This window comes from Etheostoma spectabile, chromosome 15 (assembly GCF_008692095.1).
Source record: "Etheostoma spectabile isolate EspeVRDwgs_2016 chromosome 15, UIUC_Espe_1.0, whole genome shotgun sequence".
Classification (NCBI taxonomy): domain Eukaryota; kingdom Metazoa; phylum Chordata; class Actinopteri; order Perciformes; family Percidae; genus Etheostoma; species Etheostoma spectabile.
The window spans coordinates 8,270,061-8,297,102 of NC_045747.1; the positions used below are offsets into that span (position 1 = coordinate 8,270,061).

The 27,042-nt window shown below is 39.9% G+C and overlaps 6 protein-coding genes and 1 long non-coding RNA gene across 11 annotated transcripts in view; 5 read left to right on the forward strand and 2 right to left on the reverse strand.

Annotated features, from left to right (window-relative positions):
• rac1b (Rac family small GTPase 1b) overlaps positions 1-1,851 on the forward strand; it is a 5,735-nt gene extending 3,884 nt beyond the window's left edge. Inside the window, exon 6 of the mRNA XM_032536714.1 lies at positions 192-1,851. Coding sequence (XP_032392605.1) covers positions 192-322 — 131 coding nt within the window. The 3' untranslated portion in view covers positions 323-1,851. The remainder of the gene's footprint in view (positions 1-191) is intronic.
• LOC116702493 (uncharacterized) overlaps positions 1-6,478 on the forward strand; it is an 11,354-nt gene extending 4,876 nt beyond the window's left edge. Inside the window, exons 2-3 of the long non-coding RNA XR_004335176.1 lie at positions 5,764-5,770; positions 6,358-6,478. This is a non-coding gene — a long non-coding RNA (uncharacterized LOC116702493). The remainder of the gene's footprint in view (positions 1-5,763; positions 5,771-6,357) is intronic.
• Positions 5,276-8,491, reverse strand: LOC116702490 (serine/threonine-protein kinase 19). 3 transcript variants are annotated; one of them, XM_032536711.1, is made up of 7 exons: positions 8,353-8,491; positions 7,745-7,852; positions 7,523-7,665; positions 7,186-7,421; positions 6,937-7,034; positions 6,672-6,819; positions 5,276-6,451 (listed from the first exon to the last, which is right to left on the reverse strand). In XM_032536711.1, exons 2-7 carry the CDS (start codon positions 7,836-7,838, stop codon positions 6,406-6,408), a joined length of 765 nt encoding a protein of 254 aa, XP_032392602.1. In that variant the 5' UTR covers positions 7,839-7,852; positions 8,353-8,491; the 3' UTR covers positions 5,276-6,405. The 3 variants fall into 3 exon arrangements, with proteins under 3 accessions (XP_032392602.1, XP_032392601.1, XP_032392603.1); XM_032536710.1 differs by having other exon boundaries at positions 7,745-7,840; positions 8,353-8,427; XM_032536712.1 differs by having other exon boundaries at positions 7,745-7,840; positions 8,349-8,397.
• A 4-nt stretch (positions 8,492-8,495) lies between these two features.
• On the forward strand, positions 8,496-12,464 carry dxo (decapping exoribonuclease). The gene is made up of 7 exons (XM_032536708.1): positions 8,496-8,760; positions 9,460-9,932; positions 10,086-10,312; positions 10,973-11,192; positions 11,302-11,437; positions 11,587-11,681; positions 11,763-12,464. Exons 2-7 carry the CDS (start codon positions 9,466-9,468, stop codon positions 11,875-11,877), a joined length of 1,260 nt encoding a protein of 419 aa, XP_032392599.1. The 5' UTR covers positions 8,496-8,760; positions 9,460-9,465; the 3' UTR covers positions 11,878-12,464.
• Positions 12,465-12,578: 114 nt separating this feature from the next.
• Positions 12,579-19,659, reverse strand: slc25a17l (solute carrier family 25 member 17-like). Its single transcript, XM_032536709.1, has 9 exons — positions 19,307-19,659; positions 19,055-19,115; positions 17,533-17,599; positions 17,073-17,227; positions 15,928-16,044; positions 15,686-15,831; positions 14,846-14,941; positions 14,374-14,456; positions 12,579-14,293 (listed from the first exon to the last, which is right to left on the reverse strand). The coding sequence occupies exons 1-9, from the start codon at positions 19,379-19,381 to the stop codon at positions 14,146-14,148; spliced, it is 948 nt and encodes a 315-aa protein (XP_032392600.1). The 5' UTR covers positions 19,382-19,659; the 3' UTR covers positions 12,579-14,145.
• Positions 19,660-20,786: 1,127 nt separating this feature from the next.
• anks4b (ankyrin repeat and sterile alpha motif domain containing 4B) lies at positions 20,787-24,340 on the forward strand. Its single transcript, XM_032538096.1, has 2 exons — positions 20,787-21,113; positions 22,777-24,340. Exons 1-2 carry the CDS (start codon positions 20,953-20,955, stop codon positions 23,906-23,908), a joined length of 1,293 nt encoding a protein of 430 aa, XP_032393987.1. The 5' UTR covers positions 20,787-20,952; the 3' UTR covers positions 23,909-24,340.
• Positions 24,341-25,769: 1,429 nt separating this feature from the next.
• si:ch211-256e16.3 (kelch-like protein 17) overlaps positions 25,770-27,042 on the forward strand; it is a 7,211-nt gene continuing 5,938 nt past the window's right edge. For 2 of the 3 annotated variants that reach the window (XM_032537914.1, XM_032537915.1), the window contains exons 1-3: positions 25,771-25,901; positions 26,220-26,525; positions 26,883-27,017. In XM_032537914.1, the coding sequence (XP_032393805.1) occupies positions 26,241-26,525; positions 26,883-27,017 (420 nt within the window). In that variant the 5' untranslated portion in view covers positions 25,771-25,901; positions 26,220-26,240. Of the gene's footprint in view, positions 25,902-26,219; positions 26,526-26,882; positions 27,018-27,042 lie in introns of all 3 variants that reach the window. The other variant, XM_032537916.1, reaches the window with a different exon arrangement.

A 27,042-nucleotide genomic window follows, 5' to 3' on the forward strand; every position in this document is an offset into this window, starting at 1 on the left:
CCCCCCCCCCCCTCACTCTGACATCACTATTTGTGCATGTAAAGGTACTGAGCATACGTGTGTATTTCAGGCCTGTTTGTAATGTGTATTCTAACAGAGTGAAAACATAATTTCCCTTGCTGGATTGATAAAGTATAAATTATTATTAAAACATTTGAAGAATATGAATATTTGATGTATGGTTTCCTCAGGTTCCGTCAAGTACCTGGAGTGCTCTGCCCTGACTCAACGTGGCCTTAAAACTGTGTTCGACGAGGCCATCCGGGCCGTCCTCTGCCCTCCACCGGTCAAGAAGAAGGGGAAGAAGTGCTCTCTTCTCTAAGACTTCCTCCACTGGAACAATTACAGGGGAACATTGCCGCTAGTGGTGAGGGAGTGGCTAAAGACACAGGAGAAACACACCAGTATACACAAAAACAATGTACTTCAAATTCTTTCCTTCCATAAGTGTAGCTACAGCAGTTCTACCAACCGTTTCAATGAAAATTTAGACATAGGGTCAGATTTAGAAGGGTTTGTAAGCCTATAGACCCCAACTCTTTCCATACAACGTATACTGTATAGACATAAGTATGAAATTCTCGAGGCCTTCTAAAGTGGATTGGATGTTTTGTAAAAATGGACCGTGGAATGTTTTCAATTTGTTCTTCCACTGGTTGTCCACCTTTTTTTTTTTCTTTACTGTCTTGATTGTTTGCTCGTTTAGAATGGAAGAAATATTGCCAAAAAACGTTCTATAGACATGCTGTATTTTAACAGAAAATAAACCCTCTGTTCTGTTGTCTCAGACATTTTAAACCTTCAAACTACATCTGACAGCTTGCTGTCATGAATCAATGTCATTTTATTCATTTTCCCTTTGTGAGGGCGGTCACGTGTCATCGCACTGTTGACAAGGAACTTGAAGTAACCTTCAACCATCAAATTACTGTTTGTGCATGATAAATCTCTTTACCAGTATAGTTTCAGTCCTAGCAGATCCATTGTTACTTCATTTTCATGGATTGAATGACACTTGAGGTGTTCTGATTTCCGACTGGGAACAGATCGTCTGACACCAACTGTGCTATTAAACCCTAACAAGTCTAAATGATCCAGTATTTTATGTGTTTGGCTCCAGCTGGACCGGTCAAGTTTATGGTATTTTTTCTTTTTTTTTTCTTTGCAATGTTTCCCCAGAAGTGTCTCTCAACTGTGTAGCTGCGCAGGAGTGCAACGCTGAAAACTTAATTAGATATTGGATTATAACTGTTTTGGTGGCGGGGAACAAGAGCACCTTCAATGCTCTGTGGGCATTTATCAGAAATAACTTTTGTGCAGCACATTTGATTCTTAATAGCATCACTACTGGCTAAGCAATGTCACTACAAAGAGCATTTATGCCTGCTAATAACCGTAACAAAGCTACTGTTGGTTATGGTGTGGTATACAGTGTACTCACCTTTTTGTTATAATCATGTGATTTGATTGTTTTTTTTGTATCTTTCTTCACAGAAGTAACACTTCACTCACTGTATTGTTAGACTAACACTATGAATATCCTTTTCTTTAATACCTCTACAGTTAACGCTACCTTAATCTCCCTACAAGCCTAGCTTTTTGTAATTAATGCTGATAGCATGTATGTGCAACATATACTGAAAACTAAGATTAGAATTGCAACAGTTATATTTTTTGCCTACTTACAAAATGTATTTGAACTACTAGATCATGGGTTAAGTACATGTTGCTCATATGTATTGTATTCAGACATCAAGCTGTGCTTTAATTCAAGCCAATGTTATGACTCTTTAGTTTTATGGATAAAAGCTATTGTCACTTTTTGAGAAAGCCAATAAAATCAAGTAAAACTGACTTTGTTCTTCCTCTTATTGGACAGTGCAACCTGATGTAACACTTTTTGACTGACACCTATTTTTTTGAAGCATGAAGTAGAGCTACTGCCTTAGGGGCCCGCGAATCAATTTCCAAATGTCAATCTATATTGTTTACAGGCGTTGGGACCAAGTGGCTTGTTAAATTTAAGTTGTAATTATATGGTCCAAGGTTAGAGGACGCCCCCTCGAAATGCCAGAAAGTTTGTTGCCAAGCAACTGTGTTATCGTCAAATCTTGCCCGGTGTCGTGCCAATGTACTTATCCCCGCCAGGATCTGTATCCCCTGGCCGCGGGAGCGCGCATGCACACAGAGCGGATATTCTGCTGCCTTTCGAATTGTTTAACTGCTGCACTTTTAATTTACCTCTTAAATGGAACAAATAGCGACGTGGAAGACTCGGCAGGGTTTTCCATTATACATGGGTCTCGTTAACTACATAAATACGTGTTTTTTGTCTGTTACATTAAGGCCACGTGTGATTGTTTATAGCATCGTTTACTATTATGGACTGATGGCGTATCCTCCCTGTCCTCTAACGTGATTTCTGTTTTAATTTAATTTAGTTTAATATGGCTTTTCAATTAAACACTTTTTTTCACCTGTCACCATATGAGTTCATAGGAGGTACGCAAAATATCAGACCGTTTTTCACCTATTATTTTGTGTGTCTGTCCTGTCATCATGGGTGTTATTTTTTTGTGTTAACCAGGTCATAAGGAACACCCTGACATAATTTGAGAGGTCTGCTGTAGTCTATCAAAAGTTACATAGGGGGTACCCAAAATATCAGGCTGTTTTTCACCTGATAATTTGTGTACCCCACCCCCTAACATGCAGAGGGTCTGTCCTGTCATCATATGTGTTATTTTGTGTGTTTAATAGGTCACAATAAACAACCTGACAACATTTGGAGAGGTCTGCTTTTGTCTAGCAAAAGTTACATGGGGGTACCCAAAATATCAGGCCGTTTTTCGCCTGATATTTTGTGTACCCCACCCCCTAACATGCAAAGGGTCTGTCCTGTCATCATGGGTGTTATTTTGTGTGTTTAATAGGTCAGAATAAACAACCTGACATAATTTGGAGAGGTCTGCTTTTGTCTATCAAAAGTTACATAGGGGGTACCCAAAATATCAGGCCGTTTTTCGCCTGATATTTTGTGTACCCCACCCCCTAACATGCAAAGGGTCTGTCCTGTCATCATGTTGTTTTTTGTGTGTTTAATAGGTCAGAATAAACAACCTGACATAGATTGAGAGGTCTGCTTTGTCTATCAAAAGTTACTAGGGGGTACCCAAAATATCAGGCCGTTTTTTCACCTGATATTTTGTGTATCCCGCCCCTAACATGCAAAGGGTCTGTCCTGTCATCATGTGTTTTAATAGGTCACAATACAACCTGAAACAATGTATTGTTATAATAATAATGGGTCTGTCCTGTCATCAGGCGTGTTAGTGTTTTTTTGTTTGTTTTTTTATTCACAACAACAAGACTTAATAATTAGATTTATAAGTGTTAGAAAACAGACAAGGCTTTACAAAAATAATAATGAACATCCCTAAAACAAGTATAAAGAACGCTGTAGGCCCTTAAAATGCAATTAAAGTGCATAACAATAATAATAATAATATTTATAAGAATAAGTGATTTTAATTGAGCTTCCTGCCTGTCAGGTTGCATATTGTGACTTATTAAACACACAAAATAACACACATGATGACAGGACAGACCCTCTGCATGTTAGGGGGTGGGATACACAAAATATCAGGTGAAAAACGGCCTGATATTTTGGGTACCCCCTATGTAACTTTTGCTAGACAACAGCAGACCTCTCCAAATTTTGTCAGGTTGTTCCTTGTGACCTATTAAACACACAAAATAACACATATCATAGACAGGACAGACCCTCTGCATGTTAGGGGGTGGGATACACAAAATATCAGGCAAAAAACGGGTTTATATTTTGGGTATCCTCATGTAACTTTTGATAGACAAAAGCAGACCTCTCCAAATGTTGTCAGGTTGCTTATTGTGACCTATTAAACACACAAAATAACACATATGATGACAGGACAGACCCTTTGCATGTTAGGGGGCGGGGTACCCAAAATATCAGGTGAAAAACAGCCTGATATTTTGGGTACCCCCATGTAACTTTTGATAGACAAAAGCAGACCTCTCCACATTTTGTCAGGTTGTTTATTGTGACCTATTAAACACACAAAATAACACATATCATAGACAGGACAGACCCTCTGCATGTTAGGGGGCGGGGTACACAAAATATCAGGTGAAAAACAGCCTGATATTTTGGGTACCCCCATGTAACTTTTGATAGACTACAGCAGACCTCTCCAAATTTTGTCAGGTTGTTTATTGTGACCTATTAAACACACAAAATAACACATATGATGACAGGACAGACCCTTTGCATGTTAGGGGGTGGGATACACAAAATATCAGGCGAAAAACAGCCTGATATTTTGGGTACCCCCATGTAACTTTTGCTAGACAAAAGCAGACCTCTCCAAATGTTGTCAGGTTGTTTATTGTGACCTATTAAACACACAAAATAACACATATGATGACAGGACAGACCCTCTGCATGTTAGGGGGTGGGGTACACAAATTATCAGGTGAAAAACAGCCTGATATTTTGGGTACCCCCTATGTAACTTTTGATAGACTACAGCAGACCTCTCCAAATTATGTCAGGTGTTTCCTTGTGACCTGGTTAACACAAAAAATAACACCCATGATGACAGGACAGACCAACACAATAATAGGTGAAAAACGGTCTGATATTTTGCGTACCTCCTATGTAACTCATTGGTAACAGGTGAAAAAGTGTTTATTGAAAAGCCATATTAAACTAAATTAAATTAAACAGAAATCACGTTAGAGGACAGGGAGGATACGCCTATCAGTCCATAATAGTAAACGATGCTATAAACAATTCACACGTGGCCTTAATGTAACAGACAAAAACACGTATTTATGTAGTTAACTGAGACCCATGTTACTATGGAAAACCCTGCCGAGTCTTCCACGTCGCTATTTGTTCCATTTAAGAGGTAAATTAAAAGTGCAGCAGTTAAACAATTCGAAAGGCAGCAGAATATCCGCTCTGTGCATGCGCGCTCCCGCGGCCAGGGGATACAGATCCTGGCGGGGATAAGTACATTGGCACGACACCTGTCAAACCATCGTCCTCAACGACATACGGCGCACAAAGAGAGACGAGTGGCCAAAAAAGAAAACTGGACCAAGAGAATCTTGTCGTCCAGGCAAGATGGGAAACCAGTGCTCCAGACTGCGACTACATGGTCGCTTTGCTAAAGTTTTTTTTAAACTACTCGCATGCGACCTGCAAAGTTGACGGCTTGTGATTGTTTTGATTTCAGGTTGAAAAACGAGGAGAGAGCGAGTCTACCAGAGTTAAATTTGTGTAAGAAGGAGCAGGCTAGTGAGCGATCAGTTGCATTTAGCTACATTTCCCCGCAGTGACCGTACGGCGAAAACGCAAGTCTCTACATTTATTGTGAATGCAGGTAGCTAGTAGCCTACTGCGGCGGGTCATGGCACTTGGCAAGCCGGAAAAAAAAGCAGCGGCCTGCGGTAAAAAGTTAACCCGACGTCAGTCTGGGATGGCCACGTATGTAGTGACCACAGGCTGTATAGTCTATGGATGGACAGGTGTCGCGTCGGTTTTGAGGCGGTGATAGAGTCCCGTGCAGTAATGCTAAACGGGAAACATCACTGCCTCTAAAAGCTAGCTATGTGGGTAAAAATACATATTTTATTGTGGCCTTCTTTATCACAAATGTTGCCCATCCCTGCCGTAGACTATATTGGAACATGTAGACGCAATGGGCAAATTGAGAGGCTTCAGGTTAAAATCAGTTACTGTTGATGTTTTTGTTGACCTGAAATAACTACATAGTCAGTTATGTGATTTAAAACAATCATTGAAAAGGCTTGTATTGGTTAATATAAGTAAATACTTGTTACACTAAAAAATACACTTAATGGAACATTATCTAAGACTGGCTGGAAATCTTTTTTCAATATAACTGGATTTAAAGAAGACCTGATTATACAAATTAAACAAAAGACCTGAGGCACCTCCTTGTAATCAGGAAAGCCATATGTATATAATGTATATTAGATTAGTTTTAGACTCTCATTGGGCCACTTGTCAGTCAATTCTGGCAACACAGCTGACTGGATCCTATTTCATACAGTCTGGACAGATTGTAAATCAAAGTTAAAACATCAAAGAAAGGGAACAGCTGTAACAAAGTGCTTCCATGGTGTGCACATAGGTACAATAATGACATGCATGCATTTTATTACAGTGAACGTCATGTCAACATAATTGACAATTCATAAACCCACAAGGTTTTTATAATGCATTTGGCACAGAATCAAACTCTGAAATCTTAAATTAATTTACTAACAGTCCTCAAAGAAAAACAGTCACTCATTGGCTTCGATCGAGCACGATTTCAATCTTGTTGCCGTGGTTCAGGGCTCAACAAATCTCAACAATATCCCTGAAGTTGTAGGTATGCTGGGAAGAAGAAAAAAAAACTATTCAGTAAATAAAGTTAAATTCCTCAATTGCCCAAGATGAGTAACAATTCAACTAAAAGTTAAAAACAGATTTCCTTTAGATAGATATTTTCTGGTTACAAGAGAGACAGCATCTAGCTAGCCTGAGGGTTGTAGCAAGCAAAAAAAAAACACAATTGCTGAACAAAGGATAATAAAAGTATACAAACGTGTATTACCTCTCTACCAGCTCTGCACCAACAATGTCATGGATATGGTATTTCATGTGGAATTTCACATGTGAGGTTGTTCGCCGCTCCTCTAGCTCTGCCTTTAAGATTTCACTATATTTGGACTTCTTCACCATGCCAAGCACTGCTTTACGACCTAGGAAGGGCGGTGAGATGTAAGAAAACAAACAGTCCTCCAATTAGCAAAGCACTGTCAAAATCTTGTAAAATGAGAAATTTACATTACAGACTCTCTGTTTCTCTTAACACCCACCTTGTATAAAGTACTTTGTAAATTTGCCAGAGTTGGGAATGGAAAGCCACCAGCTGCCTGCGTCCCTTACCGTGAGGACACCTGACTTGACCAGCTGCCTAGAGGGTTGAGAAAATGAAGTATGCGCTGATCTTTGAACATTTCTTTTTACACACTGTAAAGTATAATGTTCCAAAAGCCATTTCATTAGGTGTGAAGTTTTTAAACAATTATTCATTTTGGAAGTGAATAATTGTAGGTCTTTCATACGTTATCTCAGAGTCTGTGAAGAGGAACTCCCTGAGCATCTTGTCTTTGGTGAAGCTCAGGTCTGTGCAAGGAGAGGGCAATTTTTGCAAAAACTTCTCCACCGTTGCTCGTGTCGCTCTGCCCTCCTCTCCAGCCAGCACTTTGGCCTTGTAATCTGAACCAAAAACCAGCCCAAAAGTGTCAGCATCAAACCCGAGCTGGAACATTAGCAGTTCTCCTCGTTCCCGCAGTTTATTCTGTGGACCACAAGCAGGGCAGTGGGTTGCATTAGCACATTTACATAGACCCACATATGATCATATGACACATACACATATGAACTAAAGAGCCATCTTACCAGCTCCTTGTCCACCAAAGTCTTGTCATTGTGTATGCTGTAGAGCTGGTGCTTAAGAACAATTTGAGGCAAGGTGTCATTGAAGAGCTTCCTGGGGAACAGTGTCATGAGGTATTCAAGGGTGGATCTGATGTCAGTCGGTCCTTTAAATTGAAGCAGTGAATTTTACATGAGATGAGATTTCAACAAAATTGTAATTAGCTTTTCAGCAGTCACGCCTACCATCTCCATCACTGACAGCTCCAAACTTCTGTGTGCCATTTCTTCTTTTCTTCACCTTGAAAGTATCTGAAATGAGAGCCCGTTTCCTGTTCATACCTGGAGGAGAAACTGTGGTAGAGAAATCATGACTTGCAGAACAAACCCCAGACAGTTGTTTTTATTATGCCCATGTGAGATTTTTTTCAACTGGGATATCAGAAAAATTGTTATAGCCTACTATAAATGAAATCGCCTCACTTGCTAACGTATGATCGCTGAGTGAACCAGTTCAACCAGTCAACGTTGCTTCTCAACGCCAGTTAGTCCTTCTTTTGTGAAGCAGTGGCTTGTCTAATCAGGACGAAAAAGAGAGCGAGCTACCAAACTTCACCGGACGGCGGAAACCACCCTTTGAAGATAAAAGCTACCAGCTTTACGTCTTTATACTTTTTGACTGTCATTTGGAAACACATTTTGGTCGGACATAACGTTACACAATTTGCCACGACTCCACCTGGTTCAATCACTTGGTTTGTTCTATCTTAGGCAAGCTAATACAGCTAACCTAGCTAACGCTACACTGACAAATAAGCAAATATTTGACCAGTCAAACTAGCTGAAACACTTACCTTATAGTTACTTATAACAATAATATTAGTTAGTATTCACATCGCTTTTGCCCCGTTCTGTTGGTGACTAGAGAGTCAACGGTCTGTTGCCGGAAGTGGCGCGGCTACCACCCACCAAGCGGTTTGGAGGACAAACTGCATACGGAAGTAGCTAGTTTTGAGTTTGGTGTTATGGGTTGTTTGGTTGTTTCGGGTTGTTAATGGTGCTAGTAAGCTACCCAGCTAGCGAGACAAATACACTAGACGTATTCGTTCTTGCCTTTTTGTGTTGGTTAAAAAAGATGCTGCAACATATGATAGTCGTTTTGACTCAAAGTCCGGTTTTTCATTGTGGCTGAACGGTCATTGACAGAAACGTGACGTTAATTTAGCTATCTGCTTTTGTTGTGTAACGTTACGCTGACTAAGGTACGTTTTTCATTTATTTACTGGTCGTTTCATTTGTAGCTAGTAAAGTTGTTTTTATGTTGTTTTGCTTCATGTCGAGGAATCGCTCATTGCCAAAGCAAAATACACAAAATATCTACTTTTGGAAACCGTATTAACCTGACATACAACAGGCATGGTTAACAGACGTGTGCTTATGTGTAGTGTGTTGATGTGTAAACACACGTCTGTTTACTCAATGCACTACAAACACACTTGTACCAGTACACATCATTCAATACAAACATATTTACATTATGTATTTGTCTGCATTCACATACACACACAATACTCGGCCCTTTACACACATCAGGATGTGATGTGCTTAATTGTGTGCATTTAATGTTAAGTAAGATACTCTTTGTTGATCCTATGCAAAAATAGATTCATAATAGTATAGATGGCATTCTTAAAAACTAGTATACTATGATAATCTATTATCTTTAGTGTGAAGCACTATACACAATATACAAATATGAGTATGGGTCTTGTGTTAGCAACATAAAAAATGTATTGCACTTGTAGCATCATTTTAAAAAAAGAAAAGGGTTAGCACTGACTTTTTAGTGATAATGAGGCAGAACCATTTTTGGGGTTTTCATGCAGGAGAACAAGACAATTGAGAAAATATGAATAATTATCAATGTCAGCAGTTTGTTTCATTGCTCTTTTCCCCAATAGGTAGCAATGGACCAGCACAGATCCCACAATCCCAACTCTAGCTACCAAAACCGCCTGTCAGCATACAAAAGAGATAGAGAAGAAAGTGGAAGAAATCCCTGTGGGAGTAAACACTCCAGACCAAACCACCACCCGTATAATAAGTCTGGGTCAACTCCTCGGCAAAACCCACCCAGCTCTCAGGGTTTGAGCACCAGAAGGGAGCTGTATGAAAGAGACTTTCCAGTGTACAAACAGCCTGTTGAAGTCGGATGTTTTTCCCTTGACTCTGAGCGTAGATTCTTTAATGACAGCAGGCAGATGAGATACTATGTGGAACCGGACAGAAATCCTAATTTTGACCTGAGGGATGGATACAAAGACCGCTTTATAAAGAGAGATGACAGTGTGAAGGAGAAGCTGGACCACATCCTACGCTGGATCTTGGCCAATAGATTAAAGCTCAGCTCAAAGGGGACCACTGCCTCACCATGGTAAGTGTCATTATTAGTTTTTACCCTTTTTTTCTTATTAAGGTTAACATCAGATTGATAATCGATTGTGATCTAGAATCTCTAATTCAACCACCTATAACCATAATTTTCCTGTTGGACATGTATTCTTTGATCAACCTCTGCTCTTCTCAGTGCTTTAGATGTCGATGTTGTGACATGGCGTGGTCATCTGACCAAGCTGCTGACCTCTCCCTATGAGACGAAGGAGGGCTGGTTGCTGGCGGTCACCAGGTTCAGGGGGACACTTTACATAAGTGAAGTGGAAACAGAAGCTGCTCGTAGGGATCGAGAGACTCGCACAGAGAGACATGAAGAGATGATGTACTGGGGATACAAGTTTGAGCAATACACATGTGCAGGTAGGTATTTATACAATAGAGTATTATTCACTTCAATTCAATGTTACTGCTGTTTACTTTGTTTTCTTTCAAACCCTGATGATCAGTTCACATATTGATTAACTGCCTTGCATTGGCTCAGCTACTGTACATTTCACAAGCATCATGATAAAACATTGTTATATTTAGTCATCATAACTGTGGAAGCCCATTTCAGCCAGGAAATGAAAACAATAGGTTAAATGTTCTCAATGACAAAATAAAAGTAACTTGTGGTATTTCAAAATTATAACATATTGAATCAAATGTTAAGTAAAAAAAATTGACTTTCAAAGTTGTGCGATAGTAAGAAAGTCACTTATCACTTACTATCTCAAAGTTATGACTTAGTATCTCATAGCTTTAACTTTCTGACTGCATTTTGACCGAAGTTTAAAAGTTAAAATTGTGATAAGTGTTCATAAAATAATATTATTACAGAAAGATTTTTTTTTTTTTTATAATCTTTTTTTACTTTTCTGGCACAAATAGGCTTCCATACATATACTGTATGTCTCGTTTTATTACATTTCACACACGCACACGCACACACACACACACACAAATCTCATAAAAGCACATGGGATGATAAGTACTTTAGCAGTTTAAATGATAACGCATGACATTTGTCCATCCCTGTAGATAACGCCCACAGTGTACCTGACACAGGCGGAGTGGTTAACACGAATGAGGCCTTCTGCACTGTGGTGCAAACTCGGCTTGCAGATCACAGACTCTTGTTCTCCGGTGAGGTGGACTGCCGGGACAAAGATCCCGACGCTCCAGCTCCTCCTGCGTGCTACATCGAGCTGAAGACCTCTGCAGAGATCTGCACCCCCAAACAGCGCAGCAACTTCCACAGGTAGATGATGAAACAGTGAAGCATCACATAATTCACTTCTTAATGTAATACCATTTGTTGGACGTTTGATTTTAGCAACTGCCATAATCCAAATGTTGGTGGTCCTCAGGTTTAAACTGCTGAAGTGGTGGGCCCAGTCTTTTCTACCTGGAGTCCCACGTGTTGTGGCGGGTTTTCGGGATCACGAAGGAGTGGTTGTCACTGTGGACACTTTCCCCGTCTCAAAAATGTCACATCTCATCAAGGTACAAGGAAGTTGTTTGAAGTGCTCAACAACGTAACTAATCATTGAGAAATCTTTGTTGATATTGTTTTGTTTTTTCAAATAAAGTTATTGTACACGAGTAAATAAAAGATCAACTCAATATTTTCCCATTTTCTTTCTTCTGGACAGAATGAACACAACTGCTGGAAGCCAACCGTTTGTATGAACTTTTGCTGCGATTTCCTTTCTTTTGTGAAGCGTATCGCAACTGAGGACAATCCAAGGTAAGTTGCAATGACAGAATACAATAACCTTTTTTTAATTTATAAGCAAATATATGATATGAATAATTATTGCTTCCCCAGCGTGGTGTACCTGTTCTCCTGGGAGCCCCACAGAGATGTGACCTACTCCGTCCACAGGGACTCCCAGTATTCCTTCCTGCCACACTGGTATGTGGAGGAGATGACCAGTAGTTAAGACTTGTACCTGCAGTCCTAATTTACAACAAAGACGAGGCCAACTAGGACGGTTAATTCAGACCTCCAATGGAGGATTGTTTCCCAACGTACATTGAAATGTGACATTCATACAGTTTAACAGTTTCTGAGCGGCTATGTGAACTCTTTGTGTCACAGATCGCTTCCATGTAGTGTCTTTATTTTTTATTTGTTCAGCAGTACGAACTGAACCATGTTTTTTTTAATCTTGCATGTGGTGATTTTAATTAAACCGTAGTGATGCAGTGACATCAATATTGTTTCTCTGACTTTATTATAACAATAATTGAAACAAAATTAGAAAACAATGTTTTTAAAAAGTCAATATGTAAATACATGAAAATGACTTGCATCCACAGTTCAAAAGTTCTGTTCAAGTAGGGTGTTAAAAATGTTTCAGCTTTAAAAAAAGCTGTCATTGGAGAAAAACAGTTGTGAAGAAAACCGTATACATGGTGTAATTATTGTCATTGACTTTGCAGTTTTATAACGAATGGTGACATATTTACCAGTTGTGGGCTCCTTAACTATTAAATAAAGCTCATGTTGTCGTTTTGACTAACCTGACTACTTAGTGACATTTTTTTTTGTTCAGAGCTTTCTGCTCTTTTTTTTTTTTGCCGTTTACTTTTTCTTAAGTTTTAATTTTCTGCCTTACCAGACATTTATTGCCTGCTATTATTTTTTCATCAACACCTTTGTGTTAAAGCTACATTTTAATTCCCTTACTCAAAATATGCATTTATTTGATATTGTGAATTCAACAAGTAACATTACTCATCATACTTCATGTGGTGTACCTGAGAACATCAGGTGTGTGAGAAAGAAAAACAAACATAATGCTTACTCAAATCTGGTAAATAATGTAATTTCTATTTTTTTTTTTTCTTAATTTTTGTAAATTGACAGGCTCTTTACTAGTTGCAACTAGGCTTCACCACTAGCACTGAGTATGACAATGAACAGTCAAAATAATGTCCTCTCCTAAACGTGATGTTAGATGTAAGTAATGTTGAGAGCAGCACCTTTGGTAATGATTAAAACTCACGTTAATAGATTAAACAACCAGTTTAGCAGCAGAAAAATGAGTGAATGAACTTTGAAAATGGTTTTAAGGTGAAAGGCAGCAGAAACCTCCATTCTCAAATCGGCGTAAGAGTGCTTCGATACAGAAGAAAATATTGTACTGCAACAACTGAAAACCCAGCACTACTAACTAGTACACTGAAATAAATAACACCTGCGTGACTAAATGTACACACTGACCAATACAATCATGACGGTAAACAGTTAAGTGCATCATGGGTTTTTGGTAATCAGTCATCACAGCATTTATCACTTCATATTGCAGTTTTTCAGACATCTTTTAGCGGCACTTAAAACACAGTTTGAGAGTGTATACATATTTCAGTAAGTGTTAAGTACTTATTCCCTAAATGTATTTTTACTTAATCTACTATAATTATTAAAATCAAAACCTTTTTTTAGGAGCTGGAAATTGAAGTGCAGATTTTATACACAGTCTATATTAAGATATAGAGCGCTTCTCTGTTTCATTGTGTTACTGTAGTACTGCCAATTTGTGTGTAATATTGACATCTTAAGTCAGCACAAAAAAAAACATTCATCTGGCAGTAATTTCATGAGGTTTCTATCAAACTCAGTTAAACTCACAGTTAAAAGATAAGACGGAGTTTGTGAAGAATGGTCCACTGGCTTGGATGGAGGCAGTACCTAAGTACACAGCTCACCTTATTGGTATTATCAATTGCAGAAAGCTCCTAATGTTAAAAAAAGAAAAGTTCGACATTCTGGGAAAAAAAGCTTATTTGCTTTCTAGCACAGACAGCGATTATGCTTATTTCCCAAAACGTCATATGATGTCTTTTCCTTTACGAAATACTGTGATACTTTAGAGACTAGATTTAAAATCTCAGCTGGTAAGATCACTTATAACCATCTCAACAGAGATTCACTAGTGGAGAAAACCCAGTCCAAAAGGCCAGTCTGCACAAATGGAACCAGTTAAGGTTAAGAAAAAGAGGGAATTATAGGTATCACACCAAGCTCTGGTTAGGGTGTATGTTTTGGGCGAGTGTGTCCCTAAATAAAACGGCACCAATCCCATCTCTTATTAAAACATTAATGCGAGTGAAACAAGTCCTAGCATCAACATATTACAGGTAGGCATAAATCAAACCTATTGACAAGTGTACTAATGCAGTGCTGTATTCAAGTAGGCGTTTGTTCACTGTTTAAGCTTCTTGCTCAGGCCCATGACTTTGAAGGTAGCAGCAGTGATCTTCTCGTAGACGACAAACATGAGGGCAGCCGTCAGTACTGTCTGTAGCAGCTTGGCCTCGAGGCCTTTGTACAAACCAAGAACGCCATACTTCCTGTAATAAAGGGAACAGATGTGTATTAATAACCAGTTAACTGTGTCAGTGAATGTGTTTGTGTTTGAAGCTGCACTCACTTGATTCTGTCCATTAGTAGAGAGAAAATGTTTGAGAGGCTTCCAAACGCCCCGCCCTTACCATCACCTTTGTACTGGCCGAACTGATGAAAAAGCATTACGCAGGTTAGCTTAATTCCTTGAGATTTGATGAGAGATTTGAGATTGAACAACTGACATTGCCATGAGATCTTAAAGATATTCTGCACCACTTACATCTGTACGGTCTACAATATACAGTGATTACAAAGGGCTCCATTAGAGGGGCTTGACAAGCTCCTAAACTGTTGCGCACAGAATTGCTATATTTTTACATAGAAAAGATTTGTTTTCAATTAAGTCTGAAGGCTGCTTTATTATTCATTTGCCATTAAGAAATGTTGTGACAATTGAAATGTTACAATAAAAAATGTGATTGAATATCATCAGGCTTATCTTCTAACCTCTTGGAAAGTAAACAAAGGGGGAGTATTTTATAGAACGTAGTATTTACCCTCAGGATGGCCTGAACTGTCTGCAGAGGATATGTCGCGGTGGTAGCAATGGCCTTGGCAATGGCTCCAATGAGAAAGATCTCTGCTGAGGATATCTGTGGTAGAAGACAAAGATTTAACCCACTAATACCCAGTGGTTTCACTAGACATTTATAGAACCATTTGATTTGATTGACATTTTCCCACAAAAATGATTTGGCTATCAAAACATAAAATGCTCAGTGGTTTATTACTGGCCAAGTCATTACTTCTCCCACAGAATATTTAAAACGATTTTAAATCTCAAAGTATTTTGGTCACCAGAACAACTACAACTACAACTAGAAAAGGCTTCACGTTTTGAACTGCAATTGTCTTTAAAAAAATTTAAATGTTGGTCTTTACCACTGAAGACAGAAGATATTTTGTTAGCTTATATTAAAAATTATTTTGTTGGGCATTTTTAGGTCTTTAATTGACAGGACAGTTGAACCCATGAAAGGGGAGAGAGGAGGGGATGACATGCAGCTAAGGGACAGCAGGTTGGAGGCAAACCCAGGCCCGCTGCGTCGGGGAGCAGCCCTCCACACATGGGCACACACTCCACCAACTCAGCTGAGCTATCCGGGCACCCTTGTTAGCTTATGGTAAAGCGAAATTTTGATCCTGTTAGGCATGTCATTCCCCTTCCATGAGAGGATGCTTCGTACATCAATGTGGTTCAGAGTTTGATATTAGCAAGCATTTTCTCGACTACAGCTGGTACAAAAAGATGAGTCAACTAGTCAAAATGGAGTCGAGGCTGATAGATTAGCTTTGGTAATGTAGTATTCTACACAACAATGTCAGTGTCCTTTCACCTTCTTCCCTCCCTTGCCCGCCTTTCTCTTCATGGCCTCATAAAGCATGAACTGTACAGCCGGGTTGAGGACGAGAATGAGAGAGGGCAGAGTGCCGTTCCACAGAGTTCCCACACCCTCATTGGCTATGATCTGTGAGAAAGCATCTGAGAAGGAAAGCCCGAACACAGCAGGGTTTTACAATTGGGTAATAAGGAAAAAAGCCAGTCTAAACAGTGAACACTGAATATTTAAAGACATGCCAAATATGCCCCTGTACTGGGTCTGCTGGAGATCTTCGTTCCTGAACTTTGCTCCCTGCAGCTTCAGTCGAGTGTTGACAACCCACATGGGAGTGGTCAGGATCACATTCACCACCCCTGTATGAACAACAGGTAGTTAGCTTTCTTGTATCATTTTTAAAGATACCACATGGAGTTTGTTCCCTGTACTAGCTCTTTAGAGCAGCACTTGAATAAATAGCAATGATACGCGTGATACAATACTACCCTTCTAATGGTTTCACAGTATTCCACTGATCTACAAGTGGCTAATGTGGAAAAAAATGCAGAGAGGAAAGCTTCTAGCAAGAAAAATGGATCTAAGCTGGAAATGTGTAATGGAGCCACTCCTATTATGTCATTTAATTGTGTCAACGTGGGTATGTTATGTATACTGAAAAGAAAGTGCACATTCCTCTCGCTCATCTGCTGTAATGTTAGGTAGCTAGTTACTTCCTAAGAAGGCTCCAGACACCACAACTCCAGTATACTGAGGAATTCAGAGAGCTTTCCCTGGCAGTGATAGGCTAAAGTCAGATTTATGCTTTTGCATAGGCTCTACACGTTGGTGTGTGCATCGATTTCTTTAAGAGAATAGCAGGGCCAACATGTGTGTATGTGTGGGGAATGTGGGTAGAGCAAGTGAGAGAGTGACGGGGATTATCCTCGGAGCGAGTACCAAATCTACAGTAGAGGCATAGTGAGAAAAACAAAGGGTCTCCCCTGTGCTTTGTGAACACGGTCGGAAATCTGTAGCAGGAATGTTTATGTTGTTTATGGAAAAGGAGAACCTGGAAATGAGTAGGAGGAAATGCAACGCTACCAAGCCACGGCCAAACTGACCAATCACAGTTGTTGCAGTCTGCGTTGCTGTGACGTGTAGTTACAATTTTTGAGATGTGCATGTCAGGCTATGGCGTAGGGTTCGTATCTCCACGTACCTATGTACGTACCCACGGCATCGATTAAACGCAGAACAATAATTTGGCCTTTAGTTAGCATTGTGTGAAGTTCATTTATATGTAAAAGTTCTGCACTCTAGCTTTAACTCTCAAGTAAACACCTTTACTACTTGACGGTTTCCAGAAGGTCATAAATATTATTAGTTGTACTGTACATGTGTTTACCTGATACAACCCCCATGAGCAGGTCTTTGCCGGGTGTGGACTTTCCTGGTCCGGATGCCGCCAGCTTCTTCAGCGTATTGAAGGTGTAGAAGTAGACAAAGTTGGAGCAGCAGAGGCTGGAGATGACTGGTAACCAGCCTCTGTATAGAGCCTGACTGGGTGAAATGATGGAGTGTCAGACTTAGAAAACTAGCAAATATCACATTAGAGAAGCTGAAACAACAGTTTTGTTATTTAATTAACAAAATTGTAACAGATGAATTTGCTGTCAATCAACTAATTGATACATTGATTGGTTCATCTATAGTTCAGACAGATGTTAATGATCATAAATGTCTCCTGCAATTACATTGCACTTGTGTTTCACTGTGTTGTAGAAATCAAACCAAAAAGATTGTATTTAAAAACAAAACAATCCATAACTTGGTATCCCTTTAACACAGCACAAAACTATACTTACAGGCCTTCTTCCTTTGCTATCTCGGCCAGGATGACAGGGGTGGAGTTAGACTTTCTCTTCTCATCCACTGAAAAACAAAAAACAGGTCCCCTGAACTAGATTTTATTAGGGCAACTCCACCAAGATCGGTTTACTGGACATGAGGAGGAATCTCATCCTCAATGGAAACCTACTGATTTATGTGGCTCTGCAGAAGCTTTCTAAAGTCTGAAGTAAATAACCCAGTTGATGCCATCAGCTTTGCTTTGGCTTGAGTATGAGACTTTAAATTTCTCTAAAACTCTGAGTACCAAACAAGGCATCAAGAAAATGGGAAGTAAGTTAAATAAATGTTTATTTAGAAGGCACCTTTCCAGAGAAGTATGTCATAAAGTGCTCCCTAATCCAAACTAAGGATTTATAAAACATGGTTATACAATCTAAAATGGTGAGACTTTTCAAAAAGGTGTACAAAGTTTTATTAGCTTGACTCATGAGGACTTAAAAGTCAGTATATCTTGGTCTAGCGCAGTGCTTCTCAATAGTGGGGCGCGCCACCTTTGGGGGGCGCGGTGCGACACCTGGGGGGGCGAGTGTGACCCTGGGGAACAGGCTTTTTTTTTGGGCCGTACTAGTATAAAGTGTAATTGCGCATCCACTACAGTTACTTCTGTCACGTTTGCGACAGAGCACCATTTTACGACTTACCAGACAACAGGTTTGCCTTGGTTAGCGTGTTGAGTCAACAGAAAGCTCCGGCTGCGTTCTGTCTGTAGCCTCCGTTATTCAACGTAACAACCCCCAACATTAAAAAGTTTTTAACAGGGATGAAAAGAGAACCGGAGAGAGACAAAGATAATGAGACAAAAGTCACCGGAAAGCTAAGACAAGGAAATACGACAAAGCGTGTTTAGCGCTTGGCTTCACTGTGACTAGAGTTGGAGAAGAGGAAAGACCGGTGTGTGTGCTGTGTGTGTGCTGTGTGTGTGTGTGTGTGTGTGTGTGCTGTGTGTGTGCTGTGTGTGTGTGTGTGGTGTGCTTGTGTGTGCTGTGTGTGTGCTGTGTGTGTGCTGTGTCTAAAAATGCTCGCAGCGGACAGCATGAAGCCAAATAAATTAGCGCGTCACTTAAATACGTTACACCCCAATCACGCCGATAAGCCGCTAGAGTTTTTTTTTTTCAGCGAAAACGTGCTGAATATTGCCAAATGTTATGCAGAGATGGATAGTCACGGGGGGCGCGAATAGTTTTCTTCTTGCTAGGGGGGGCGTAACAGAAAATAATTGAGAAGCACTGGTCTAGCGCAATACGGAATTAGTAGACCATTCCTTTACATCTTCGGCATGCAGTTATAAGAATTCAATTATGAAGTAAACCTTTACACTAAACTTATTTTTGTCTCTTTTAGTAGGACAGATGTTAGGAGAGAAACTTTGTTGTTGGTTGGCAGCTCCATGTTTTATTGTAAACAAACAAAAATCATTGTTAAATTAAAATTGCTAATAGGTATCCTCAGTCCAAGATGATAAGACCTCCAACTTACCCTGCAGTCTGCTTTTGGCTGTGTCCAAAGGAAAGAAGACGGTCATGGCTGTCGCACTCCCCTAAAAGACAACGCATTTTAATGAAAGCAACAAAACAAAATGACAAGAGGCTCGGTCGCTCCCCCAGTACAACAAATCCCTCTTCAACACCAGCACTGCTAACATGAAGCTATTATACACTAGACCAGACAACCCACATACTTTACATTCAGTTATGACATCTCATTTTTTTGCACTTCATCTCTGCTCACCATTGCACCTGCCACAGCATGAACCAGCGTCTCGTAAGACAGAAGGCCGACAGCCGAGCCACGGTTCTCGGACATCTCTGCACACCCAGGACCGGGACAGTAACTGCGGAAGAAGGACCCGAAGAGAGGTAGCTGGTGGTCCGTCTGTTTTTTTCTAGTTGCGGAACTGTTTGTGGAATTACATAAACTTTCCCAGCTCCGACTCCATGGTGTTCACGTATACACGGCGGCCAGAAACAAGAGAAACCGATGTGGAGAGAAAAGTGCCGAGCAATGTTTCCTCCCAGTCCCAATTCATTGGTTCACTCATTGAACCCTGAACCCAGTGACAGTAAAAAGAACCACAACTACTTCTTCTTCTTCTTCTTCTTCTTCTTCTTCTTCTTCTTCTTCTTCTTCTTCTGTTGGCGTTTAGCAAGTAGTAAAGACGCATTACTGCCATCTAATCTAGTGGAGGGTACAAAAATGTGTTAGTATTTTTTTGGTTGGCTTGCTTTTTAAATGCAATTTTCCTGTATGGTATTTGTAGTTTTACTTAATGAATGATCTGTATAATACGTCTTCTACCACTGTTTTTAGCATATCTAATTGTAAAGCAACTATAGAAAGTCAAAATACTTAAAATAATAACACAAATTAGCTAAAATAAATTAGCAATTTCAAATATAACTAAATCATTTTACGTATATTTTTCTTTTTAACAAGTCTAACCGCAAAACAATTCTGGTATCGAAAGCAGTCAATGAAATCACCAGTGGTGAAAGAAGCATTAAGATATTGTGCTGAACTAAAATAGTCGGATCAAAGGTGGAATGTAACCAAATACCAAGTATTGTACTTACAGCAGTTTTGAGGTATTTGTACTTTTGAGTATTTTCAATTCCACTATATATTTTACATAAGTAAAAGTCCTCAATTCAAAAATTGACTTCAGTAAAACTAGAAATTGTATAAACAAATATACTTAAAGGGATACTTTGCGATTTTAAACAATAGTTCCGTAAACCAAACATCACTTCCACTGCCCACACTAAGATGACACAGAGCTGGATTTAAAACAGCAAAATATCTCTTTAAGTATGTAAAAGCACTCATTATGCAATGTGTAATATTACATTTGGTGGATTATTACTTTAGTTTAGTTTGTTGTGATTTGGCGCTATATAAATAAAATTGACTTGAATAGTTTAATGATGTAACTGGTCAATGTGAGGGTCCAATTAAGTATCATATTGTATAAGGTGATTGCCTTTTTTATGCAAAATTTGAATCTGTAAAGTAAACAGTAAGTCTAAAAATGAAATGTAGTAGACTAAAAAGAAGTATTATAAAGTAGCAGGAAAAGTTTCTCATAATTGTACTTATGGCATAACACTGGACATCTTGCTCGTATCACACTCAATAATTAAGCTTTAAATAACTCTTACGTATGTTCTCAAGCATCATTGGTGAAATTGTGCAGTTGACAGTAGGGAACTGGACTTTGCTTTTGTTTTATGGCTCTGAGCTGCTGACATGTTGACGCCCAGTGATCCCTTTGTTTGCTCGGGTCTGCAGTCGAGTCAGTCTGTGCATCTGACAGGAGCGGGTTTGGGGGAAAAAGAAAAAGGAGTAACAAATTTGACATTCTCTGTTCTTTTGAAGAGATGTCTAGGTACCACAAAGCAGCGATTGATGGATACTTGGACCTCTTGAAGGAGGCCACAAGAAAGGACCTGAACACTGCAGATGAGGACGGCATGACTCCCACCTTACTGGCTGCTTTCCACGGACATGTTGATGCTCTTCAGCTCATATGCAGCAGAGAGTAAGCATGATACACTCCTCTCTATCACCTGGGCTTCACCTCACTTACAGCAAACTGGAACAATATGTGGCCATGGCAAGGTTTATCTCCATGTTTATTAGAGCTCTGACGTTTATTGATTTGTTTTCACTTTTGACAATTGTTACACTAAGACATATAAATACATACATTTTATTGCAAATTGTACTATAGCATGTGTAATGCTCTAAAACTAAACTAAGATATACAATAAAACCATTAATAATGTTCACTGAGCAAAGTTTACCATGTTGACCAATGAACTTAATGATTGGAAAATAATGCGTTTTATGCTATTTTACACAGCATTATTTAGGACTTCATTTGGTGGGTTTTACACGCTGATGTTCACATGTCTACAGTATCATACTATGAGCCAAAACTTCATTCCACTCTTTAGACTATTCCCTCTCATGAGCCGAGCCAAATGTTTAATCAGCCAGAGCCATCCTGTAAAACAAAAGAGCCCTTTATCTATCCCCACCACCCCCACCTCCATTCTTCATTCAACACTACAAAAGACAGGCTTACATGTGGAACAGCATTCTTACTGAAAAATTAGGTTTAGAAAAGTTGTTTGGAGGATATTAGAGTAGCAGGGCGTAAGGCACACCTCACTTACGTGGACAGACTTTGAAGCTGATACTTTTCCGCTTTAGTCATTGGGATTTATAACAAATACAGCAATTAAGACTTTTATGGCTGTGACAGTAAGGCACAGCCATGAGTGGACTTTAAATCTTAATAGTTTACCAATTATCTTCAGCGGTCTTTTGTATTATTTAGTTATATAATGTGAGTTTATTTTGTATATGAAAAATTATATGGTCATTCTTAACGTACATTTAAAGGAATACTGTCTGGTAACTATGTAGGTGGATCCAGCTGTAACAGTTCAATATTTCTTTATTTTTTTTTTAAATGTTGTTACTTTTTAGAAAGAGCCAGGCTAGCTGTTTCCCACCATGTCCAGCCTTTACACTAAGCTAAGCTAACCGGCTGCTTACTCAAGCTTCATATTTATCACAAAAGACTATCAATCTTCTCATCTAACTCTCGGTTACAAAGCAAAGTGTATGTTTCTAAAACATGGCAAACTATCCCTTTAACGAGCAAACTGAGCCATGACTTAACTGACAAAAACAAGCTAAAAGACAGGTTAGCCATTATTTGACTCACCTGGGAAAGTTAGCACAACACAATAATAAAGAGAGACTCGCTATGGTGAGACAAAAAATCTAACCCCATCAAACCAAAGTTGTTCTCTCCTGTTTGAGTGCCATTCATTTTTAGATAGAATAAAATAAAAACAACTTCAACGCATGCCTTGATGTCTAAAAACAAGAGTAGCTTTACTTTTTACTTTTTTTTTCTTACTTTCCTAAACTCAATTTTTTTTATATGATGGTGAATATCTGTTTTTTGATTGGATTGCACTGAGGCAGTTTAAATTGTGTATTTTATGTCTGCGTTTTAACACCTTGGGACCATGTTGAAAATTTATATTCCCATTTTATCATGTTGTCCCTTGAATTGGTGAGTTTTGTAGGTACCACAAATGAATCAAATCAAAAAAGAGAAAGAAAATATCTTTGAAATTTTCTTTCTACAAACCCTTTAAATCAATTCTTTCTTTTGTGGACAGAGGAGACCCCAACAGGAGTGACATCTGGGGAAACACGCCGTTGCACCACGCAGCGGCTAACGGCCACATGCACATCCTCAGCTTTCTGGTTAACTTCGGTGCTAACCTTTTTGCACTGGACAATGAATACCACACAGCTATGGACGTTGCTGCTTCTCGTGACCGGATGGACTGTGTGCGCTTCCTAGACGCTGCCGCCTCACAGCAGACCAACCAAAACCCCAAGAAGGTCGCCAATCTAAAGAAGGAGGCTGTCAAAGAAGCTGAGAAACGCGTGAAACTCTGTGAGAAGGTGAAAAAGAAACACCAGAGCAAGATGGATAAAATGCACCGTGGCAATACTGGGTCTGTCTCAGACGCCAGCATGGCGTCAGCACTCTCAGACGGTGGTGCCATGTCCAGCGTCAATGAGCAGTTCTCCAAGCTTATTGCTGCTGATAAATCTGGCTCCCTTACAGCCAGGTTTAAAGGCACTCTCCAGAAGAAGCTCGGGAAGAAAGATAAAGGCACAATGCAGAAATCCGGAGGGGATGGGAATGTTACTTTCCTCAAACAGGAGAGTGGGGTGTCTGAGCAGCCAGAGTTTCTGGATGTCTTCAATGAGCAGGACGAGAGCATGTTGGACGGAGAAGGAATGGCAGGCTCCGAAGATTATTATGACGATGACAATCCAGACCAAGTCAAACAGTCCATTTTCAACCGGCCTGGCCTTGGAGGTCTGATTTTTATGAAGAAGATGGGCGTGGAGTCTGAAGACATCCCCAGCGGGAACACTGAAAGTCTTGGCTACCTCGTTCAAAACGAGTTGTTCGAGGCAGAGGAAGACGTTGCTGGCTTCGAGGGGAACGGTAATGCTGATCTGCCCTGGGATCAGGAAGATCTGGGACTGGATGATGATGAAGATGAGGAAACCTCTCCTTTAGATGCATTCTTGTCTGCCATCTCCTTGCCAGAGTTTGCCCTTGCGTTCAGCAGAGAGCACCTGGACCTGGAGGCATTGATGCTTTGCTCTGATGAAGACCTAAAAGGCATTCGCATCCAGCTGGGACCCAGGAAGAAGATTCTAGAAGCTGTTGCTCACAGAAAGAGTGCACTGGAGACTCCTGGCATCATGAAGGACAGCTGCTTGTGATCTAAAAACGTGAACAGTGGTTAAATAATTATGTTAGAAGCTTAGATGAGTCAGTATCTTTTGTAAATAGAGCCACAAGTTTGATTTTCTGTATAAAACAAAGATGATTCAGCAAATGATTTCTCTAAATAACAATTTCTACAACCTAAACTATATATCCAACTTTATTTTTATGGAGATGGAATGACATTGTGCTCTGGTTATATAGTATTATCCATGTTCCGACCAATTTACAAACAGCATGACAGGAGTGTTAGGACCTACAATACCAGCAATGGCCTCCATAAATCAGTTTGACACAGACAAAAAACTTATAACATAAGTTTTTCGATTTTAAATCCATAAATGACATAACAGGGTCATTGGCTGATTTGGATGTGCTCTTTTATGTTATATATAATTATTTTTACTGTTGACAAAATAATTGTTGAATAAAAAAACACAATGTCTCTAATTTAATATTATCTGGTGTGTGTGTGTGGATTTGTTTTCATCATGTTGCGGGGACAAGAGTTTTGTCACAGGGCTTTACCTTTTATCTCTCAGGGCTCCTGCACACTGCCTGCGTGGCGTGAGAATGGCGTCTCTGTTGCGTGTCGGTTGTGTGTCAGTTGTGTGGTGTTTTCTACATCTTTGCACACCAGAAACGTGTCTGACGCAGCTGCTGCTAGCTTTGTCTGTACACATGTACATGTTTCCCATTGACAAAATGAAATAATAGCGTGTTCTTCAACTTTATTTTGTCACTTTTTTTGTTTGTACATTTGTGTGCACATATTTTGATTTTTTGTTCTGTATTGACAAATCAATAACTACATGTATGTATTTTTTCAATTACATTTAAATCTGCATTTATGTCAAAACCTAGAGACTTTGAAACATCACAATTTAATTTATTAAATGTATTTATGTCAAAATGACATGAACATCTTTTTGTATTCTATTTTTCTATTATTTTGAGACGTGCGTGCCACGCAGGCAGTGTGCAAAGCCATAACCTGTTAACATGGGAGCCGAAATAAAAACGGACACGCCACTCAGGCAGTGTGCAGGAGCCCTTCTTACCTTCCATTTGGGGGAAAATGTTGGTCACCAACATGGTACAAGTTTAGTGGATAAAGGAGCTCAACTCACTGCAAGTGAAGAGTCATAAGCAAATAAAGGAAGAAATTTACCAAATCCACAGCCCATGCACAGCATAAAGACTTATGCTAACTACATTTTGATCTGGTTCTTCTTCTACAAAATCATCCCCTGATGACTTGAAACAAGACAAACCACAAATGTGAACACGCATTAAACAGAAGGATAAAATGATAATGATTGTTGACTGAAATCACAGCTCTCTCTTTGAAATATTTTACTGCTCCCCCATCCGGCCCTGCAAATAGTTGCTGATATTTGCAATATCAAATTTATAGGGTGTGTCAGTGTTGTGCTTACAGCTCGTGGTCAAACATTAATTAATGTCTTAATGGTAATCCCGCTTCAAGAAGATTTAGTTAAAAGTAGGAAATCATTACTACTAGGAAGTAGATTTGAAGTTGCTCTCATTGTTGTCCACACACAGTTCCAAGAAATATTTACAGGAAGATAGAAATACATTTCCTAAATTCCTTATGTGAAAACAGGTGTGGCTTAGGCTATTAGGCCTACACAACTATACCGTGTGTCTGGCCTAAAAAAGCAACAATAACCAACAACACGATGGCAAGTGTAAATTGTAAACGATTGAGTAAAATATTTTACAATTATATCTTGACCATAAATAACTTCAACAGAGAAAGATATACGACTGAAATCCCTTTCTGAAATGAAAAGCGTATGGCGGCTATGGCGGTGCGGAAACTAAAAAGCAAAGCCGGAAATACTCGAAGGTGAAGTCTCTTGAGCTGTGAGTGACTTCCGGTGAGTCTCTTTAAATGCTGGTTGTTGCCGTCTGATGGTGGGGAGAGTGGGCTCACATTGAAGTGGTCACGATTATGTCTGTCAGGTAATGCCGGTTCGTCTCACCTGTCCGTTCCTGGTATGTAACGGTGATACTATTCAAATGACGGATACGTTTTACTCGAGATTTAGCTAACGGCTCGTTTGCTTTGCTAAGCCTCATTAGTGAGCTAATAGACAATCTCAGATCGTCTCTCCGCTTGTTGCTTCTCCCCCGACTTCACAAACACAACTCATCCATTAGAGCCAACTTACTGAGGACTAGCCCAGCTAATATTCAAATCGTTGGTTTGTTTTATCTAAAGTGAGACTATGTTAAAGTGTTTTGACTGTCTTGTCTGTTTTGCCTCCACTAACCTCGCAGGCTTACCGAGCAAAGTGAGACATGGCTGAAATATTTGCTGTCAACGCCGATTTTCCCTCGCCGTCCACTATAAACGCCACCTTCCCTGTCCAGGAGGACGCCGCTGCCGCCGCTGCCGCCGCCCCTCCATCCTCTTTGAGCAGAGAGGATTACCTGTTTGTGGAGGCCAAGCACTCCAACACTGTCCTGCAGGGCCTCAACAGCCTGCGGCTCAACAACGCCTTCTGTGATGTGACCCTGTGCTGTGGAGGACAGGAGTTCCCCTGCCATCGCATTGTGCTGGCCTCCTTTAGCTCTTACTTCCAGGTAAACGCAGCTTCCCACATAGTCATGTCAGTGACGCACACAAGAAGTGCATCTCAATTTCTCCTTGGAGAGAGGAGACAAGGAAATGTGTTTTTTAGAGGGATGAGATGCACTTTGAAAGCGTCACATGAATTTGTCAGCTGCATGGCTTCCGGGAAGGCTTCTCTCCTGTATCCTCGCCCATGGGCTTCTCTGGGATCCCTCCGTGATGCTTGCTGCTTGCTCCTCAGTAAATAAATAAGCGCTTTGAGACGGCCTTTACGAAGGAGGGACAGTTTCCGGTTCAGCTGAGGATGCACCTAAATCCAGATGTTCATCAGCTAGAAAATTATGTATTATCTCCTTTCATCTCTTCAGGCAATGTTTTCCACTGACCTGATAGAGTCCAAACAGGAGCGTGTGGCCATCAATGGAGTTGAGCCTCAGATGATTGGCATGTTGGTGAGCTACGCCTATACCTCAGAGGTCTACATTTCTAAAGCAAACGTACAGGTAATTTATCAGCTCATATGTATTT

Bases quoted from the DNA above. Each gene is read 5' to 3' on its own strand.
- LOC116702490 (XM_032536711.1), bottom strand. From the start codon at position 7,838: ATGAACAGGAAACGGGCTCTCATTTCAGATACTTTCAAGGTGAAGAAA. The intron at 7,666-7,744 runs GTAGGCGTGACT...TTCAATTTAAAG, and splicing joins AGCTGTCAGTGATGGAGATG to GACCGACTGACATCAGATCC. The intron at 6,820-6,936 runs GTGGGTGTTAAG...CGCCCTTCCTAG, and splicing joins TACAAAGTACTTTATACAAG to GTCGTAAAGCAGTGCTTGGC.
- dxo (XM_032536708.1), top strand. From the start codon at position 9,466: ATGGACCAGCACAGATCCCACAATCCCAACTCTAGCTACCAAAACCGC. The intron at 9,933-10,085 runs GTAAGTGTCATT...TGCTCTTCTCAG, and splicing joins GGGACCACTGCCTCACCATG to TGCTTTAGATGTCGATGTTG. The intron at 11,682-11,762 runs GTAAGTTGCAAT...TTGCTTCCCCAG, and splicing joins GCAACTGAGGACAATCCAAG to CGTGGTGTACCTGTTCTCCT.
- slc25a17l (XM_032536709.1), bottom strand. From the start codon at position 19,381: ATGTCCGAGAACCGTGGCTCGGCTGTCGGCCTTCTGTCTTACGAGACG. The intron at 16,045-17,072 runs GTAAACACATGT...TTGTTCATACAG, and splicing joins GCTCATGGGGGTTGTATCAG to GGGTGGTGAATGTGATCCTG. The intron at 14,457-14,845 runs GTAAATACTACG...CTTTTTCATCAG, and splicing joins CAGTTCAGGCCATCCTGAGG to TTCGGCCAGTACAAAGGTGA.
- anks4b (XM_032538096.1), top strand. From the start codon at position 20,953: ATGTCTAGGTACCACAAAGCAGCGATTGATGGATACTTGGACCTCTTG. The intron at 21,114-22,776 runs GTAAGCATGATA...TTTTGTGGACAG, and splicing joins CAGCTCATATGCAGCAGAGA to AGGAGACCCCAACAGGAGTG.